At 41.5% G+C, this 19,267-nt stretch overlaps 1 protein-coding gene across 2 annotated transcripts in view; it reads right to left on the bottom strand.

Annotated features, from left to right (window-relative positions):
• ADCY2 (adenylate cyclase 2) overlaps positions 1-19,267 on the bottom strand; it is a 1,451,375-nt gene that overhangs the window by 977,109 nt on the left and 454,999 nt on the right. For both annotated transcript variants that reach the window (XM_075586169.1, XM_075586170.1), the window contains exon 3: positions 1,866-2,027. In XM_075586169.1, the coding sequence (XP_075442284.1) occupies positions 1,866-2,027 (162 nt within the window). The remainder of the gene's footprint in view (positions 1-1,865; positions 2,028-19,267) is intronic.

The following is a 19,267-nucleotide window of genomic DNA, read 5'->3' as shown; positions in this document are numbered from 1 at the left end:
GCCTTCCCAGCCTGGGTTCATGCCTGGCTGACGGGCGGCTGATCTGTTAAATGATAATGATTAGGATTTAATAGGCTGCAATGCTTCGCGTGTCTACCAGATGGCATAAATTCATGAATTGTAATGCAGTATATATATATATATATATATATACTGTGCAGTATTGCAGCCAGCGGGAATAAAATGCTTCAATCCCTGCCTGGAAAATAACCCAATGCACTCGGGCAGAAAACAGTCAAAAACCTCAATACACCCGGGTATACCCGAATTCGTGGGACTAGCCGAGCTCGAATAAAGTGTGTCGCCAGTGTACAACTATGCCTTACCCTCCTCTCTTGAACTACATGTCCCTCTTTTTCTTTGCTGTACTCGCCCTTCTAACCCCAGACCCTGGCTAAACTGCCACACATACTTGCTGCATTCCTGCACTCACTCTTCTGAATGCCTCTGGAGGAAATCTCATCCTCTCGCAGACATCTTTCACTACAAATTTATCTTATCCTGGTTCAACTCTGCCTTCTCCCAGGATAAACAAACATACTTGTTGTCACTAATTAACCCTCACAATTCTAACCCACGCTGTCTCTTCTCTGTCTTTCACTGTCTACTGAGAACAACGTCTTTTAACTTTGTTTCTTTCCTCCATTTCACCCAAGGACTTTGATCACTATTTCAAGACAATGGTGGATTCGATTAGTCAAGACATTCCCTCTGTATCCTCCTCACAGTCTCTACCTTCTCTTCCTCACTCTCCTTCTGCCTTCCTGAACTCTTTTTCCACTGTCATAGAGGAGGGTATGTCGCTGCTGATCTCCTCTTCATCTTCTACCACTTACCCTGTCAACCCCATTTCCCCCATCTTCTCAAATTTCTTGCTCCTATTCTAATCCCTACACTAACACAAATGTTCAACAACTCCCTCTACTCTGGTACATTTCCCTCATCCTTCAAACATGCAGCAGATATACCCTTACTCAAATATAGAACACTTGACCCTACCTGTCTAATTATCATCTTGTCTCTCTCCTGCCTTTGGCCTCTAAACTCTTTGAATGCTTTGTATTCTCTCGCTTGCTCCATTTTCTCACCTCATATTCTCTCTTAGGTCATCTACAATCTGGGATCTGCTCTGCTCACTCCACTGAAACAGCCCTCACTAAATTAAGTAATGACCTCCATGCTGCCAAGGAAAAAAAGTCATCACACTCTGCTCATATTGCTCATCTTCTCTGTAGCGTTTGATACTGGGGACCACCCTCTTCTCTTTCACATTCTCCATAATCTTGGTATCCGTAACAGAGTTCATCCTGGATTTCCTCTTACTTTCCTCAGTGATACAGTAGCACTGATAGAGGAAACTATTGCATTTGAATTAAAAAAAAACAATAGGGGGAGACTCTTTAACCCATTTTTTAACATTCAGTGGTATACAATACCCCATAAATTACTGTTGCTTCATTAAATACACTCAAATACTGAGGGTGCAAAGTTTTGTTTTCTAGTTCCAAAACTGATTACTATTCTAAATGTATGAACCTTTGAGGGTGAAAAGCACAAATTACAATCCGCATCATATATCATAAATATACAAGTGTTTTGTTTCATTGTGCACATTATTCCACTCATGTAAGCAGTGTTACATTGTTATGAGGGTCGTTTTGGCAATATCTATTTTTAATTCCTACTTAGAATCTGAAATAACCCAGTGTCCTAATCTGTATTCTTAGAGCACTTAACTCTGAACTGATGTTGCATAATAAAAACAAAGACAGAAGCTGCAATGTGACCTTCACAGCACAATATATAATAAATGTGGTGTTACTTACATATGCACTAATTCTCTATTTTTAACACATAACACCTACCTGCCAAACCAAGTGTTCCTTCTGGACTGTAGAAGCTGATAGGTAGACGCTCAGCACTATTGTGTGGGATGAAGAGGTCAGAACACTGGTAATTATAGCATCTCGCATGTTGAAGGGAAGCATGGTGTACACCACGAAAATAATGAACAAGAAAAACGATACCTGTGCAAAAATAGAACACAAAAAAAAGCTTTCACAATCATGCTACAGAGGTCAATACAGCACCCTTGATACTATCAAATACATGACAGTCTGGCTGATACCTGAATTGTCAGAATTATTTAGAATATTGCTGAAGTTGTAAATGTAAAGTTCAATAGAATTTTAAATTATTCATGAGGGAGTTTCAAGGACAAAAGCATAGAACAAGTTTCAGGTTTCAGAAACTATTTCATGTGTTTCCCAAATTGCAAAGCCTGACATGCAGTAATGCTGTAATAAAAGCCTTGTTCAGATACAGTTTACTTTACTGAGGAGTTCTGGGAGAGAATCTTTTGAATTAGACAAATACTGCAAAACACATATTAACATTAAACTAACAGTCCATTAACTTCCCTTTAACTTTTAATTTAATAGCTTAAGAAATTGAGTTTCAATCGTCCTAGGCACGAAAGGCCAATTTTATAATCACAGATAAGTGATTTGACATGCAAAGAATAGATTAAGTAATTAACATAATGATGTAATAACAAAATTGTCTTACTTTCCCCCAAAAAGTTCACAAAAATGTCTGTTTAACTCAGTCAAGAAATGGTTGTTTTACAAAAATGAGATTATTTTGTGTAAAAAGTGAGGCATTATATGAGTCTTTATTAAATGACAAACAACTCCAGGAACAATGTTCATTAAAGACAAAATAACCTAATGGTGCCTTTTGTTTTTGTTTTTTGTTCTATTAGATGTTAATTTTCTGTAATACATTTTTTCTATGAAATAATCACTTACATGGCTCATAACTCATAACTCATTGGCATTGTGAATGGGCAAATGATTGTTTTGGGTAACAGGCTATGAAATGTGTAGTTATGTCGTCATTGATTTTCATGGGTCAGCTATTTACTATTAAAAACATATTTGTTATTAGATCACAAATAATAAAAAGGAATTATTTGTAGGGGTATTATCATCCAGAGACCATAAGTATACCTATAATAAGTGACAATGATATGTAAAGTGTGATGAATATCTTTGCAACTGAATTCATGTTTTTTTAGTTAATTCATGAAATTGCAAATGAAATTAAATGGGAAAAAGAGATCACAAGGTGAGCAAGATTATTTGAGACATACTGTATCAATCAAATGGTTGATCTTTTTCAGAAAGAAAAGGGAATGTATGTATATCTTTATTTGTATAGCATCATCCATGTACATAGTGCTTAACAGTAGTACAGTAGTAAAAGGCATACTGTACAGTAAGAAAAATAATGAGACATATTAGGAATTTGCTTTTAAACATAAATTTAAACATTTGGAAAAGGACTTGCTGCCCTGTACAGCTTACAATCTAAATCAGGGGTGAGCAAAATTCTGTACTGCATGCCAGACAGCCCCTGTGTTTGCGCCCCCCCCCCCTTACCTAAGATCAAGCGTTAAATGACGCACGTGAACCCGCGGCATCATTTGATGCGCATTGCCATGGCAATGCATCGCAACACAAGACCCCATGGTGTCATTTGATGCTGCATTGCCATGGCGACACATCGCTGAAGACAAGGTAGGATACACTGCAGAGGTCTCACGCGATCCCCCGGCATTACATTTTCAAAACTCACTAACACAGCGTTTAGGCCTGTCTTACTGTTAAGATGACCTGCCATTAACTTTAACGGACGTTAGTGCTAATGATACTCATATCATGCACCACCTCTGTGCATATCCACAGCAGTTAAAGTTAATGAAGAAATGAACGCATTTCTATTTAGAGTAAGTTATGGTTACAGTATATATACCTGGTTTTTAGCACCAAATGCCAGGTAGCAGAAAAATATTTGGCGGTGTCTAGGGTTCTTAAGTGGGCTACTTTGGTTTCCTATATTGCCTGAGTACTGTAGGAAGCCAAAGTTAATAGCCTGGACTAGGCCAATTTTTTTTAGACCTGTGTATTAACCCCTTTGAAGCCATATTGGCGATGAAGGCATGCAACATGCATGCCTTCATGGTCACTAAAGTTAATAAGGGGTTAATACATATGCCCTAACTATCCTTCTACCCATTGTATGTAATTACGATACAACTGCTACGGCATATAAGGGGTTGAACCCTCCCCCCCCAGGTAACTCCCTGTGCGGTCTAACCTCCCTCCCCAATCTATAGCCATGCTGGCTGCATGATGGTTCCTCTTTCATCTTTTCTTTCTTCAGCTTCTTAGCCGCATTAGTCATATGCAAATGAGGGCCATAACAGCTGTTGTTTTTGCTTACTGTAAATTTAGCTTTGTGGATTCCCGTCAGGGAACATAGCGGATGTTACTTATTTAGGTAACGTCATGTTATTAGAACAGATTTAATGGAACTTTGAGTACTACCCCTATAATATTACAGCATCAGCAGCAGCCATTCTAACCAACCCACAGCCAATGGATGCTGCTTGTGAATTCAGATTTTTGAAAATCTGAATGTGTCTGCAGATTTTCAGTGCTACGTTAAAGAATCTGTCTTTTTGAGACTGATCTGTGGAAAACCGCATCTTAATGGAACTTGCAAATCTCCTGCGGATTCGACTTTCTGCAAACATTTTGCCCATGGCTACTCACTGCCAACACACTGGAAGACAACACTTTCCCTTTCTGAAGCTTTCACAGTCTCCTTCATGCCCCGTGATAACAAGGGCTCACCTCAAGACACAAAATAAAACAAAAATGTGTTATGTCTGGCGCAAGCTCAATACTGCGCATCACCCATTTAACACCATCATATTATGGGGATGCTTTTCTTCAGCAGGAACTAGGAAACTTGTCAGAATGTAGGGGAGAATGGACGGGGCAAAGTTGAGGCGAATCCTTGAGGAAAACCTGTTTGAGTCAGCCAAGACTCTGAAACGGAGGTGGAAATTCACATTTCAGCAGGGCAATAACCCGAAGCACAAAGCTAGAGCCACACTGGAGAGATTGTTACTGTCACGGTAGACCAAGCTTATTAACACTTTAATTACCGGGATCATTGATTGAGAAAAGCAGAGAGAGAAAATAAATTGCATTTATTCACATAAGGAACGTACACAACTATGTTACACAAATTACAGGAAAAAGACACACTTACTTTGGAAACTGGGATAACAAAACTAATCTTTCTTAGTTGCAAACACACAGCAAAATAATCCCGACCACTTTTAATTCCCATAGCCTCTTGCTGTTGGAATCTGGTCACTTGTACTCTGAGACGATTTACTCAGAGCTGGACCTTCTCAAATGGGACTGAATCTCAGGTGAATCACACAAGATGGAACTTAGATGAATCTCTTAGATGGAACTCTTAGATGGAACTGATGGAACTAACTGTCTGACTGACTGCACCAACTTTAAAAAACTTCTAATGTCCTATCTCCATAATGTACAGCCAATCTCTGACGTGGGAATCAAACACCCCACCTATGGGCATGCTCCGCCAGTACTTCAGGTAGCCTGGCAGAAGCTTCAATGTATGCTGCGAGCATGTGCCAACTTTGCATTTCAGCCGCTTAGCATGCTGCGAGCATGTGCCAACTTTGCATTTCAGCCGCCAAGCCTACACTGGCGACACACTTTATTCGAGCTCGGCTAGTCCCACGAATTCGGGTATACCCGGGTGTATTGAGGTTTGTGACTGTTTTCTGCCCGAGTGCATTGGGTTATTTTCCATGCAGGGATTGAAGCATTTTATTCCCGCTGGCTGCAATACTGCACAGTATGTATATATATACTGCATTACAATTCATGAATTTATGCCATCTGGTAGACACGCGAAGCATTGCAGCCTATTAAATCCTAATCATTATCATTTAACAGATCAGCCGCCCGTCAGCCAGGCATGAACCCAGGCTGGGAAGGCAAACGCAACGGGGCTTGTCAGAGGTGAGGAGCGGCGCATTCCAGGTATCTGCCAGTTACATACTGGGTATTTGCTCGAATAAAGTGTGTCGGTGCAGTACTTCCCTGGAGACATAATGCTTCCCTGTCGTAAATCAGTGGTGAGATTGACAGTCTAACCCTAGAGTAAAACTCCTCCCCCAAAAGGACGTTTAAAAATGGTTTTTCATATCTAAATGTACTCATAACTTCAGTTCTGTAATCCTGACACGTGAGACATATTTATACATTCCGGCACGCATGCCGGTCCAATGATACTAAACATAACCGTGTCATCCTAAAATTAAGGGAAATATTAATATCTGTCTCTTAGGACCTGCTAGACCTCACGTGTCTGTAACCATCACGTGTGACATATTAATACATTCCGGCACGCATGCCGGTCCAATGATACTAAACATAACCGTGTCATTCTAAAATTAAGGGAAATATTAATATCTGTCTCTTAGGACCTGCTAGACCTCACGTGTCTGTAACCATCATGTGCGACATATTAATACATTCCGGCACGTATGCCCTTCCCAATGATACTAAACATAACCGTGTCATCCTAAAATTAAGGGAAATATTAATATCTGTCTCTTAGGACCTGCTAGACCTCACGTGTCTGTAACCATCATGTGTGACTTGGTCCCACCGATACACCCATGTCATTATTAGTATATTCCACAGAGGACGTCTCATGATATTCTCATATCTAATAAGGTCACTCATGTTGATCTCTTCTGTAGCCACGCCCCGGGTCATATCCACATAGCATCCTGCTTCATTAATGAATGCCACTCAGTCTACCTCACTCCTGCCTGTGAACAAAAGGTTTAACACCTCTAGAACAAATGTCCCTTTGAAGAGAGGACACCGCCTTTCCTGCTAGAACAACAGATCACACCTCTGGGACAAATGTCTCTTTCATCTATTAGCCATAAGCCCCCCACTTGGTTTTTGCAGACTAAAGATCCTGTCTAATTTAATGCTTAAAGGTTAACCATATCTTAAAACACTGTTGCTTAAAACTATACTGGTTTTAATAACCTATACTTTTCCACAATTCTCTATTAACAAGCACTAAGTCTGTTGGGGTAAGAGAGAGTGAAAACCTTAACTGTTGCTACACTTTAAAACCTAACTTACACAGTTTTATTCTAACATGAATTAAACATTTTCCTTACCCCCCAATAAACTCTCCGCTTTATCTCCTAGCTGGCGTTATTCCCTAAACCCCTAAACTAGGTTCAGTATACCTGGGCATGTATGTGGGTACCTCTGCTATACTGGGGAGGCCCTGATATACTAAGGACTCTGTGTATACCTGCAGATATCTTTTAACCCCTTCATACCCATTTACGTTGTGCAGATATCTTTAATGTCACAAAATCATTATACAATTGCAGTAATACATTTTTGGCATCTGGGTCCCAGAGCTAACACTCTAAGACCCTAACACATAGGTCAGGGTTAACCAAGTGGGCTTGACTTTTATTATAAGCCTGGTTAACACCTTCCCCATCACAGTTACCCCTTATTTACTCCATATCCCAAAGGTCCATAAAAAAAACAGCATAATTAGGGGCAAAAGGAGTGCACATAGCTTCCCCATGAACCTATCTATATCTAAAAATCCATTTTGGTCAAAGTTAAAAGAAATATTATCTAAAAAACACTTTGCCTAATAGGTAGTTGCTATTTGTATTACAAAAATATACTATAACTGTGGTTTACCACATGGGAAACCAAAGCAGTGACATGCCCTTGGTTAGGTGTTTTAATTTCAACATCTGCCTGCCAGATGGCACAGTGAATATCTTTATCAATGGTCTCAATTAGGTTATTGATTAGCAGCAGTACTAAATAGTACAAATATTTATGTTTTTAAATGAAGATGGTTTTACACACACATTGTTGTGGCTGTTATACAGTAGGGTTCAGTCAACCTGAGCTGAACCGCATTGGTTTCAGGTCCGGGGACCCTACTTCAGGAGATATAGGCCCCGTTATGGGGTGCCGGTATCCCCTGCAGAATTTAAATGTCCCGGTCACGTGACGCGGGAGCTTTAAAGTGCAGGGGATATCGGCACTCCATAACGGGGCCTATATCTCCTGAAGTGGGGGGTCCCCGAAACTAAAACCAATGCGGTTCAGCTCAGGAGACCCCCTGCACATCTACACTAGTATTAAAACACACATAACAATAAATAATAATTCATTACCGTAGTGGATAGCCGCTATGGTAATGAAGCTGCATTAATGTACATTTTAATAATAGAGTGCGGGAATCAGGGGGTCCCCTGAGCTGAACCGCATTGATTAATGGCTCAGGGACCCCCTGATTCCCGAGTTACAGGCCCCGGTATGGGGCATCGGTGCCAGTGTCGGCGCCGTCTTTATAGCATCAAAGACGTGACGTGGGCTCAATAAAGATGGCGCCGACATTGGCATCCGATGCCCCTTAATGGGGCCTGTAACTCGGGAAGCAGGGGGTCCCTGAGCCACAAATCAATGCGGTTCAGCTCAGGGGACCTCCTGCTCCCGCACACTATTAATGAAAATACATTAAAGCAGCTTCATTACCTTAGCGGCTATCCGCTAATGCATTGAAGGGGTTATGGCATAATAGCATGTTTATTGGGGACAATTGCTCCCAATAAACATTGCTATATACAACACACATCCCCCACGCCCCCTAACACATACACACTACAGTAATGGGCAAAATTACTATTATCCACATATGGATAATAATGCATTTGCCCATTAAATATACATTAATCACAAAAAATAAATTTTGTACTCACCCTTGTCCAGCACTCATGATAAAGGCCACCCTCATCTTCCTCACCGCCCATACACTGGGGTGCTGAAAAATATACACAATAAGAAAAAGTGCCAAACTAATGTCCCCTAACCCCTTAATGACCGTAGCGGTTATTAACCGCTACAGTCATTAAGGGGTGTGACATAGTCCAAAGATGTTAGGCAGCTTTCTGCCCCATTTTAGAGAAGAAAGTGCAGGAATAGTTACAAATGATCCGTTCCACAGCTTCCCATTACCTCAGGCAGCTGGATGGAAAATCCAGACCACAGATTACAATGGCTCTAGTTCTCCCTCACCTGCTCTTCTAATCACATGCACAGGTATTTAGAGCAGAGAGGTTTTGCATTTCACTCTCTCTCCTTGGAGCCTGGGGGCTGGGGGTGTCGCTACTCTCCTGCATCCAGTATCGAGGTTGACGGCCTCTCCACGTATGACAGTACCAGAGGATTTGCCTGGACACCACGAACAGATAAGACAAAACAAATGATTACTGCTGTTGCTAAAAGACTGTGCTGTATCTTGTGTCCCTAAATGAGAGAGCATTGTTTTAAGCTGGGGAACCAGTTTAGTTGGCCAGCAGCTATTAGAGAGACTGATTCTGATGTGTAGTTAGATCCCTGAAAGGGATAGGATTTGCTTATATGATTTTGGTTTTATTTCTTGAAATAACAGTGTGGGAAATATTGTAACACTGAAATGTGTGAACTGCTGAATGAAAGTATCTGAGTACCTCTAACCTACACATGTTAAAGCTGCAGTACCTTACTTGGATGAAAATAAAGCAGGCAGAAGCCTGAGTTAAGCAGCATAATACTTTGCATGATCCTGTTTGTTGTATAATTAACCCTAGAAGACTGTGTCGGGAAGAACCCAGACAGACGTCAGCACTACAAAAGAGGGGCGTTTGTCACAGGGGTTAAACCACGCTGACCCGATACCTACCCTTCACCCATTTATTTGTACAGTGGCTTCATCATGTATATATATATATATATATACAGTGGTTGACAAATCACTAAAAAATCTACTCGCCACACAAAAAAATCTACTCGCCACCTAGTACCAAACGTGTGCTGCTTGGGCCAATATTTACTCTCCCGGGGGTTAAATCCAGTCGCCCGGGGTGAGCAAATGTATAGGTTTGTCGAACACTGTATATATATATATATATATATATATATATATATATATATATATATATATATATATATATATATATATATATATTTCACTATATAATATATTAAATACTTTTTGCACAGTAATGCACTAGGATTGGGTGCTTTTTTCTTTCATTATATATATATATATATAATGAAAGAAAAAAGCACCCAATCCTAGTGCATTACTGTGCAAAAAGTATTTAATTTCCCAATAAAAATGTTCAAATTGAACTCACAAACAAAGAGAATAAAAAAGCATTTTATGAGTTAATACTCATGCTCCATGGTTCTGTAGGCGTTGCTGTTCCTCTGCTCCACTCCGTGACTCCACCGCATCAAAGTACAACCCTCGTGTGCCTCTGCCTGCAGAAACTGACGATGTTGGGCTCACCACAGCTTCCTTCCCCCGGGAACACACCAGACAATGATCCAGGTTCCTACCGGGGGCACTTTGTGCGGCGGAACGATCAGATGACACCACACGAAGTCCACTGGTATCGAGCAGGAGGATTACAGCTAGAATTCAAAAGAGATGCTTAACAGGACCCACAGCACACTTGTCCGTACGCGTTTTCATCAGGGGATGGATTCTGGGTGTGTAACTCACGTTTATATACACCCTCGAACCCTATTAGTATCTCCTTTAGTCTGGCAGACTGCTGCTCTGCTCCCAGTGCTGCCACTCTGAAATATATAAATATATATATATATATATATATATATATATATATATATATATATATATATATATATATATATATATATATATATATACATATATACACATACATGATATATATATACTGTATATGCATGATTAACCAATATACAAATAAATACTGTAAATGGCCAAATACAAATCTCTCCTAATATCAAACAGCACCAAGCAAAATCAATGTCTAAGAAATCCAAATACAAACACTCAATTTGACAATTTGTACATGATACAATTAATCTGTGCATCATGTATACTATGCCAACCAATGCTCCAAATCAAATACACTAATCCAAACAAGATATAAATACAATCATTAAAGAAAAACAAAGCATCAAAACAATTAAATTACCATCAATTAATCCAATCACCAATCAATTACAATCCAAATCAATTACACACTTCAAATCCTACAAACAAACCATTGTGAAAAATAATCTATGTCAAAGTAACCATCACACTAAATCTATCTTCCAAAAATAAGACAATGAAAAAATCTATAGCAAACAGTCTTTAAATAAACATTTGAAAAAATGAAATGTACATTAGAAACACATTTTTACACAAAGCAGCAAATTGCAATTCCAAAAAACATCCAAACAAGGCAAGCCAACAAGTTTTTTTTATACCTGTATGCAGTGTTCGACAAACCTATACATTTGCATGCCCCGGGCAAGTGGATTTAATATCGTGGCGAGCTCCTATTGGCCCAAGCAGCACACGTGTGGTACTAGGTGGCGAGTAGATTTTTTTTGTTCGGCGAGTAGATTTTTTGGTGATTTGTCGACCACTGCCTGTATGTATGTCCATCTATAGTTTACAGACATCAATACAGGTGCAATAAAAGAGCATCAAAAACAATTGAATCACATTAAAAATCAACATACAATACAACCACTGACTTGTCCTGTACGTATGTATATCCATAGTGACATACATAAATTCAGGGCATAAAAAAAAATGGAGGTCATAATTTTTTTTCCAAAAAACCTGTAAAATAAAAAGAAAATACATTTATTTTGTTTACTTACCATTAAATGAACCACTCACCGAAATCAAGGGGAACCGGAAGCTCTCGTACAGGTAATCCAACAGCATGAACCAGGTAACCATAAAAAATAAACCCTTACAATCCACAAGTGTCTGTATCTTCTTTCTTCTATTTGTAATCCATAGTGGGGGTCTTCTCCGTCTTCTGTCTTCTTCTGTCTTCTTCTGGGTCTTCTTATCTTCATCCGCCATGCCCTGGTCTTCTTTGTTCCATAGGAGGTCTTTCCTCCTAGCTGTCTAGTTTCAAAATGAGACGACATAGGCTTTTATAGGCCTATGACATCACATTTTCGTCATATGGTTCTCACGGTCCTGATTGGGCCATGCAAACCATGTGGTTTGAGCGGAAAAAAAAAACTCCATCCCAACTCTGATTGGCTCAAGTAGACCATGTGACAGAGGTTTTGGGGAGAACGGATGTGACATCATTTAAAGCCTGTCACATGGTACTTGAGCCAATCAGAGTTGGGATGTATTTCCCACGCTCTGATTGGCTACCGTACCATTTGAGGCCGGCCATTTTTCTTTTCATGACATCATCTTAAAGGCAATTGAAGAACTGCCATTCTGATTGGCTGGCGTCATTGCCTTTAAATGACGTCATCAATTTTTTTTTCTCGGCCAAAGCACATGGTTTTCACGGCCCAATCAGGACCGTGAGAACCATATGATGAAAATGTGACGTCATAGGCCTATAAAAGCCTATGTCGTCTCATTTTGAAGCTAGACGGCGAGGAGGAAAGACCTCCTATGGAAGAAACTAGAAGGGAGGAGGCTCTAAGACAAACTTTCAGCATCCCTATCCAACATCACATGCCAGAAGAATCCCCTGCTCATTACTGGACATTATATCCAAATTTCGGCCAAAATCTCGGCGGAGTGACGTCAGCGGGCTAGTCTCGTGAGACCAGAGGATCAACCAGGAAGTCACGGAGAAGGGCTGCGGGCAGAGGAGAACCAATACGGCGCTTCTTGGCGTTCCACGTGAAGGATCCATACAGCAACTCCAGGCAGCAGGACGGAGAGGATTATAATATCCTACATGCTTGTTTACATCTGCTACTTTGTAAGTAGCGATCTACTTTTGCGCATATATTTTAACTAAACGTACTTCACTATATCTTGTTTCTCTTCATTTCATTTCAGAATCATTGGCAAACCATACCCCCATTCTACTTATGCTCAAATTTATTATACAGTTAACAGTCATTTGCGCCGTTGTTTCCCCCCTTTCCCCATATATATGCTATTGTGTATAGCTGAACATTAGGCAGCAACTGTTAATATTTTCGATGTAAATTGTATCTTTTTGCGCACTTAGTATTCTATAGTCTATATTATAATATATATACATGATGAAGCCACTGTACAAATAAATGGGTGAAGGGTGGGTATCGGGTAAGGGTGGCTTAACCCCTTAATAACTGTAGCGGTTAATAACCTCTAATGTAATTAAGGGGTTAGGGGACATTAGTTTGGCTCTTTTTCTTATTGTGTATATTTTTCAGCACCCCAGTGTATGGACAGGGAGGAAGATGTGGATGGCCTTCATCGTGGGTGCCGGACAAGGGTGAGTACAATATGTATTTATTGTATTTATTGTGATTAATGTATATTTAATGGGCAAATGCATTATAATCCATATGTGGATAAATGTAATTTTGCCCATTACTGTAGTGTACACTGGCGACACACTTTATTGCTGTGTGGCCACTACCGCAAGCCGGGAGATATCCCGGCTTGCAAATGGCAGCCCCTCGGCGTGCCGCGCATCTCCGATGCGCGGTCACGTGTTATCGGGTGCCTGCGCCCCCTGCACGCATGTCCAGGGCTCCCCGAGGGAGCCCTGGTGTCCCGTGATGTGGGGGACGGCGGCAGGGGGTTCCGGGGGACCCGGCGGACCCGGAGAGGAGAGGGGGAAGCCGCGATCGGCGGGCCTCTCCTCCGCTGCTTCAGCGCGCGCCCGGCACCCTCCGGCGCGCGCCAGGTAACTGCTGCGGCCGAGAACGGGCAAATGCTCGAATAAACTCGGCCGCAGCAGTATGTGTTAGGGGACGGGGGCATTTTTTTAGAGTATTGTTTATTTTTTGGGGGCACACCATTGGTACTGTAGGCCCGTGGACGGCCGCGAGGACCCCCGGACGCACGCGGAGACCCACGGACACCCCCGCGGGCCCCCCGGACACCCACGGACCACCGGGGACCCCGTAGTCCCTCGGGGATCACACGGCACCCCCGCGGGCCTGTTGTATGGATGGTGTGCCTGCAAAAAGGTAAACAAAGAATTTTTTTCTAAGTCCAGCTCCTTTTGCGCCTGCCTTTAGCTGGCGCGTTTGTTTGGCGCGTTTTTTAAGGCCGATTCACTTAGCGCTGCTTAGTGAATATCTAGTACTGGCATAAAGCAGCGCAATAGCCTGATCGTGCGCATTTTGCGGCGAGGGCTGAAAAAAGCCCTTTTAAGACCGATAAAGCGCAGTTATCACTGCTTAGTGAATCTCTCTGCAGCCTTATCTGTCTTAAAGGGTACTTTGCGCTCTTAAAGCCACTTGACGGAGCTTAGTGAATTGGCCCCTGTGACTCTAAACAATGACACTGAGTTTGAAACAGGGGAATCTGGTTCAATTCCCAGTGTCAGCTCCTTATGACCGTGGGCAAGTCACTTTATCTCCCTGTGCCTCGGGCACCAAAAACATAGACTGTAAGCTCATCTGGAACTAGGAAACTTGTCAGAATGTAGGGGAGAATGGATGGGGTAACGTTCAGGCAAATCCTTGAGGAAAACCTGTTTGAGTCAGCCAAGACTCTGAAACTGAGGTGGAAATTCACATTTCAGCAGGGCAATAACCCGAAGCACAAAGCCAGAGCCACACTGGAGAGGTGGTTACCCCTTATTCACTCCATATCCCAAAGGTCCATAAAAAAACCCAGCATAATTAGGGGCAAAAGGAGTGCACATAGCTTCCCCATGAACCTATCTACATGTAAAAATCATGCATACTGTACACTGGCGACACACTTTATTCGAGCTCGGCTAGTCCCACGAATTCGGGTATACCCGGGTGTATTGAGGTTTGTGACTGTTTTCTGCCCGAGTGCATTGGGTTATTTTCCAGGCAGGGATTGAAGCATTTTATTCCCGCTGGCTGCAATACTGCACAGTATATATATATATACTGCATTACAATTCATGAATTTATGCCATCTGGTAGACACGCGAAGCATTGCAGCCTATTAAATCCTAATCATTATCATTTAACAGATCAGCCGCCCGTCAGCCAGGCATGAACCCAGGCTGGGAAGGCAAACGCAACGGGGCTTGTCAGAGGTGAGGAGCGGCGCATTCCAGGTATCTGCCAGGTACATACTGGGTATTTGCTTGAATAAAGTGTGTCGGTGCAGTATGATCAAAGTTAGCATGTTACATGTACAGTACATTATTTATATTATACTGTAAGTACTTTATTTATCTGATAAATATCTATTGTGTGCAGACATGACATCTGGCTACAGACTAAATTCAGACTAAATAGAAATAGCATATTAATGGAAGAAAAATTGTGTTGTGTTCATTAAGTAACACAAATGTGACAGTGACATAACATATTTATATACATAAAGAAATATACTGAATCTTAATTGAAATTCGAGCCGTTTATATATTATCTTGTCCTTTCTAAGAAAAGCTTCCAAATAGGTAATGCAGCAAAGCAGATGAATACAAATGCCAGGTAAATATGGATATATGCAATTACAGTAAAGTATTCTATTTCACTGCCTAATGATTACATGATTTTTTATAATATACAAACGTATGATTTCATTTATGAACACTTACTGTAAGTCATGCATTCACTCCATAATGTACTCGTCGTGTCACCATTAATAATTAGATTTTTAAGAGCATGGCTAACCAGATAATTAGGTCACATTAAACTGCTGCAAAAAAAAGGACTTTAGATCTGGCAATTTAGTAGTGACTAAAAAGGAAAACGGCAAAATAAGCTGAGCCACCATTGGATTTTTTCAATGGAACTTTTTTCTGCAGAAGTTTCAAAAAACAAGAAGAAGCAGGATTTTTTTTTAATTTGATGCCCTAATCAGGTTGCTACAGTAATTTTTATTTTTGTGTAGGACCACTGCTTATTTTTTTTAATAACCTTACTTATATTGTATGTATTGTATTGTATTGTATGTCTTTATTTATATAGCACCATTAATGTACATAGCGCTTCACAGTAGTAATACACGTAGTAATACACGTGGTAATCAAATAAATAACAGATAATATAAATAACAGATCATGGGAATAAGTGTTTCAGACATAAAAGTAACATTAAGGAAGAGGAGTCCCTGCTCCGAGGAGCTCACAGTCTAATTGGTGGGTAGGGAGAACGTACAGAGACAGTTGGAGGGAGTTCTGGTAAGTGCATCTGCAGGGGGTTAAACTTTATATCATGTGCCCAGTATTATCCACAGTGCTATTCATATGCTTGTTTAAGCAAGTGTGCCTTAAGGTGGGTCTTAAAGGTGGATAGAGTGGGTGCTAGTCGGGTATTGAGGGGAAGGGCATTCCAGAGGTGCGGGGCAGTCAGTGAAAAAGGTTTAAGGCGGGAGAGGGCTTTAGATACAAAGGGGGTAGAAAGAAGACATCCTTGAGAAGAATGCAAGAGTCGGGATGGTGTATAACGAGAAATTAGGGCTGAGATGTAAGGCGGGGCAAAAGTGTGTAAAGCTTTAAAAGTGAGGAGGAGAATCGAGTGTAAGATGCGGGATTTGAACGGAAGCCAGGAGAGGGATTTCAGGAGGTGAGACGCAGAGGCAGATTTAGGAAAGAGCAGAGCGATTCTGGCAGCAGCGTTTAGGATAGATTGTAGGGGAGACAGGTGAGAGGCAGGAAGGCCGGACAGCAGGAGGTTACAGTAATCAAGACGGGAGAGGATGAGGGCCTGAGTCAGAGTTTTAGCAATCGAGCAACAGAGAAACGGGCGTATCTTAGTGATATTGCGGAGGAAAAAGCGTCAGGTTTTAGAAACGTTTTGAATGTGAGAGGAGAATGTGAGAGAGGAGTCTAGTGTGACCTCTAAGCAGCTTGCTTGGGCTACTGGGTGAATGATCGTAGTTCCAACAGTAATGTGGAAGGAGGTAGTAGGGACAGATTTGGGAGGAAGTATGAGGAGTTCTGTTTTTGCCATGTTGAGTTTAAGGCGACGGAGGGCCATCCAGGATGATATAGCAGAGAGACATTCAGAAACTTTGGTTTGTACAGCAGGTGTAAGGTCAGGGGTTGAAAAGTAAATTTGTGTGTCATCAGCGTAGAGGTGATTTTTAAACGGAAGAGATATTATTAGGTCACCTAGAGAGAGTGTGTACAGAGAAAAGAGAAGAGGTTCCAGGACAGAGCCCTAGGGTACCTCCACAGAGAGATCAATAGAGGAGGAGGTGGTGGTGTTAGCAGAAGAGACACTGAAAGTACGATGGGAGAGGTAAGAGGAGATCCAGGATAGAGCTTTGTTCCAAATACCAAGAGTATGGAGAATGTGAAGGAGAAGAGGGTGTCCACGGTGTCAAATGCTGCGGAGAGGTCGAGTAATATGAGCAGAGTGTAATGACCTCTGTCTTTGGCAGCATGGAGGTCATCAGTTATTTTAGTGAGGGCTGTTTCCGTGGAGTGAGCAGTGCGGAAGCCAGATTGTAGAGGGTCTACGAGAGAATAGGTGTTGAGAAAATGAAGCAAGCGAGAGAATACAAGACGTTCAAGGTGTTTAGAGGCAAAAAGTAGGAGGGAGACAGGGCGATAGTTAGACGGACAGGTAGGGTCAAGCTTGCTGTTTTTGAGTAATGGTATAATTGTTGCATGTTTGAAGGAGGAGGGAAAAGTACCAGAGTAGAGGGAGGCGTTAAAAATGTGTGTGAGCGTAGGGATTATAGTGGGACAGTAGGCAGACGCTCACAGAGGTATGCAAGGGAGACTGATTATAGTGAAATTAAATAAGCCTTTTATTGCGCCTGTTTCCTTAACATCAGGAAACCATCCAAACAAGGGGTAAACAAAGCTTCTATTCACTTGGGAGTATTTCTAGTGAAATACTATGCAGTTCACAACTCCCTTAGATAAGCATGTCTCCTAGCCCCAAACATATAGCAATAATTAAGCAGATATAAGAAGTCTCATGGTGAAACAGAAAAACCTGCGCTCATAAGTGATCAGTGATGGGTGATAGTGATTTAGAAAAGGTATAAAATACAACCTGATAAGGGTTTTGTGCTGCTGGTCAATAAGATGGCTCAAACACCAGGCTACATGGAAACAAAGAAATGACAGTGGATCGATAGAGGTCTTGTGTATCTTGGGAAGGTGATAATACACTGGTATAGTAGGGAATAAAACATTCAAAAATTGATATTCAGATTTAGATAGTTCTGTGGATATAACAGCCTCATCAAGAAGGCCCTGTAGCTCAGAGCCCTGTAGCTCATATCCACAGTAATATCTAAATCTGAATATCAATTTTTGAATGTTTTATTCCCTACTATATATATTATATTATATTATAAATGTGTTTTTGTAAGTGTTATTAACCTTTACATTCCTATATGTTAGATTGCCTATGCTGACTGAGACCCTCCACGGGATGAGCATTTGTCTCTCCAGGTGGGGGGAGTTGAACTCAATCAGTTTGGCCAATCACAGTAAAACTGAGAGTATATGAACCGCCCCTGAACTTCCTCCATTTTTCCCTGAAGAAGTACGAAAGTACGAAACGCGTAGGAGAGGGCGCGTTCCTTCATTTTCTATATCTACTCCCATTGTGGCTTTTTATTTGGCACTTGTTCTATGTGGGACTTGTTCGGGACTTATCCAACCACTCGATAAGTTATCGTTGAGGAGAGACGCACTAAAGACGCGACCGGCTGAGAGACGCCGCCAGATGACGTCAGTCGTAAGCGTGGACGAACCCAGAAGCGACTAGGAGATTACCCCTTCTGAACCACCGGCTGGAGTACCTTCAGCACACGGGAAGGTTCCCCAAAGTGGAGCTGCATACACCGCTCCTGGATACCAGCAGATAGATGGAGGACGTCCAAGATACTTCTGTCCGTGTCCTGCTGTTCCCGCCGAGTGGTAACATGTCCCTAACATGTCATGCTGTTAACCTTTTTTATTGATGTACGTGCAATACTCACCCCCAACTTATAAATAGTTTTTTTAAATTTACTACACTATGGTTTTTTTGCGCTGTCATTCCATTGTTTCCATAAGAAGTCTCATAAATGAAATTCTGTTCCTTGTGGTTTGGAGGGAAAATCTTCTCTGTCCCTGGTTCAGCTTCTTTTTCCTCAGGGTGTGTCAGCATTCAGGTTTAGAAGTTTCCCCTGTGTCTTGAAAGCAGCTCTGCTGTTTCTTCTGGCAGGGCTCAAGACTGTTTGTCTCCAAGTTCAACTCAGGTGTGAGCTAAGGAGTCTCTCTTCCTGTCTCAAAAGACAGGCTTTTCTAAGCCATCTAATCAGGCAGGTGGTGTTTGTTAATTGACTACCAGCAGTTAACCACCACACTGCTGGATTAGAGGCACATTACCTAAACAGGGATAACTCCCCT

Source organism: Ascaphus truei, chromosome 2 (assembly GCF_040206685.1).
Source record: "Ascaphus truei isolate aAscTru1 chromosome 2, aAscTru1.hap1, whole genome shotgun sequence".
In the NCBI taxonomy this organism is placed as follows: Eukaryota; Metazoa; Chordata; class Amphibia; order Anura; family Ascaphidae; genus Ascaphus; species Ascaphus truei.
The sequence above is the reverse complement of the archived record's forward strand: the minus strand, read 5'-3'. Positions and strand labels throughout refer to the sequence as shown.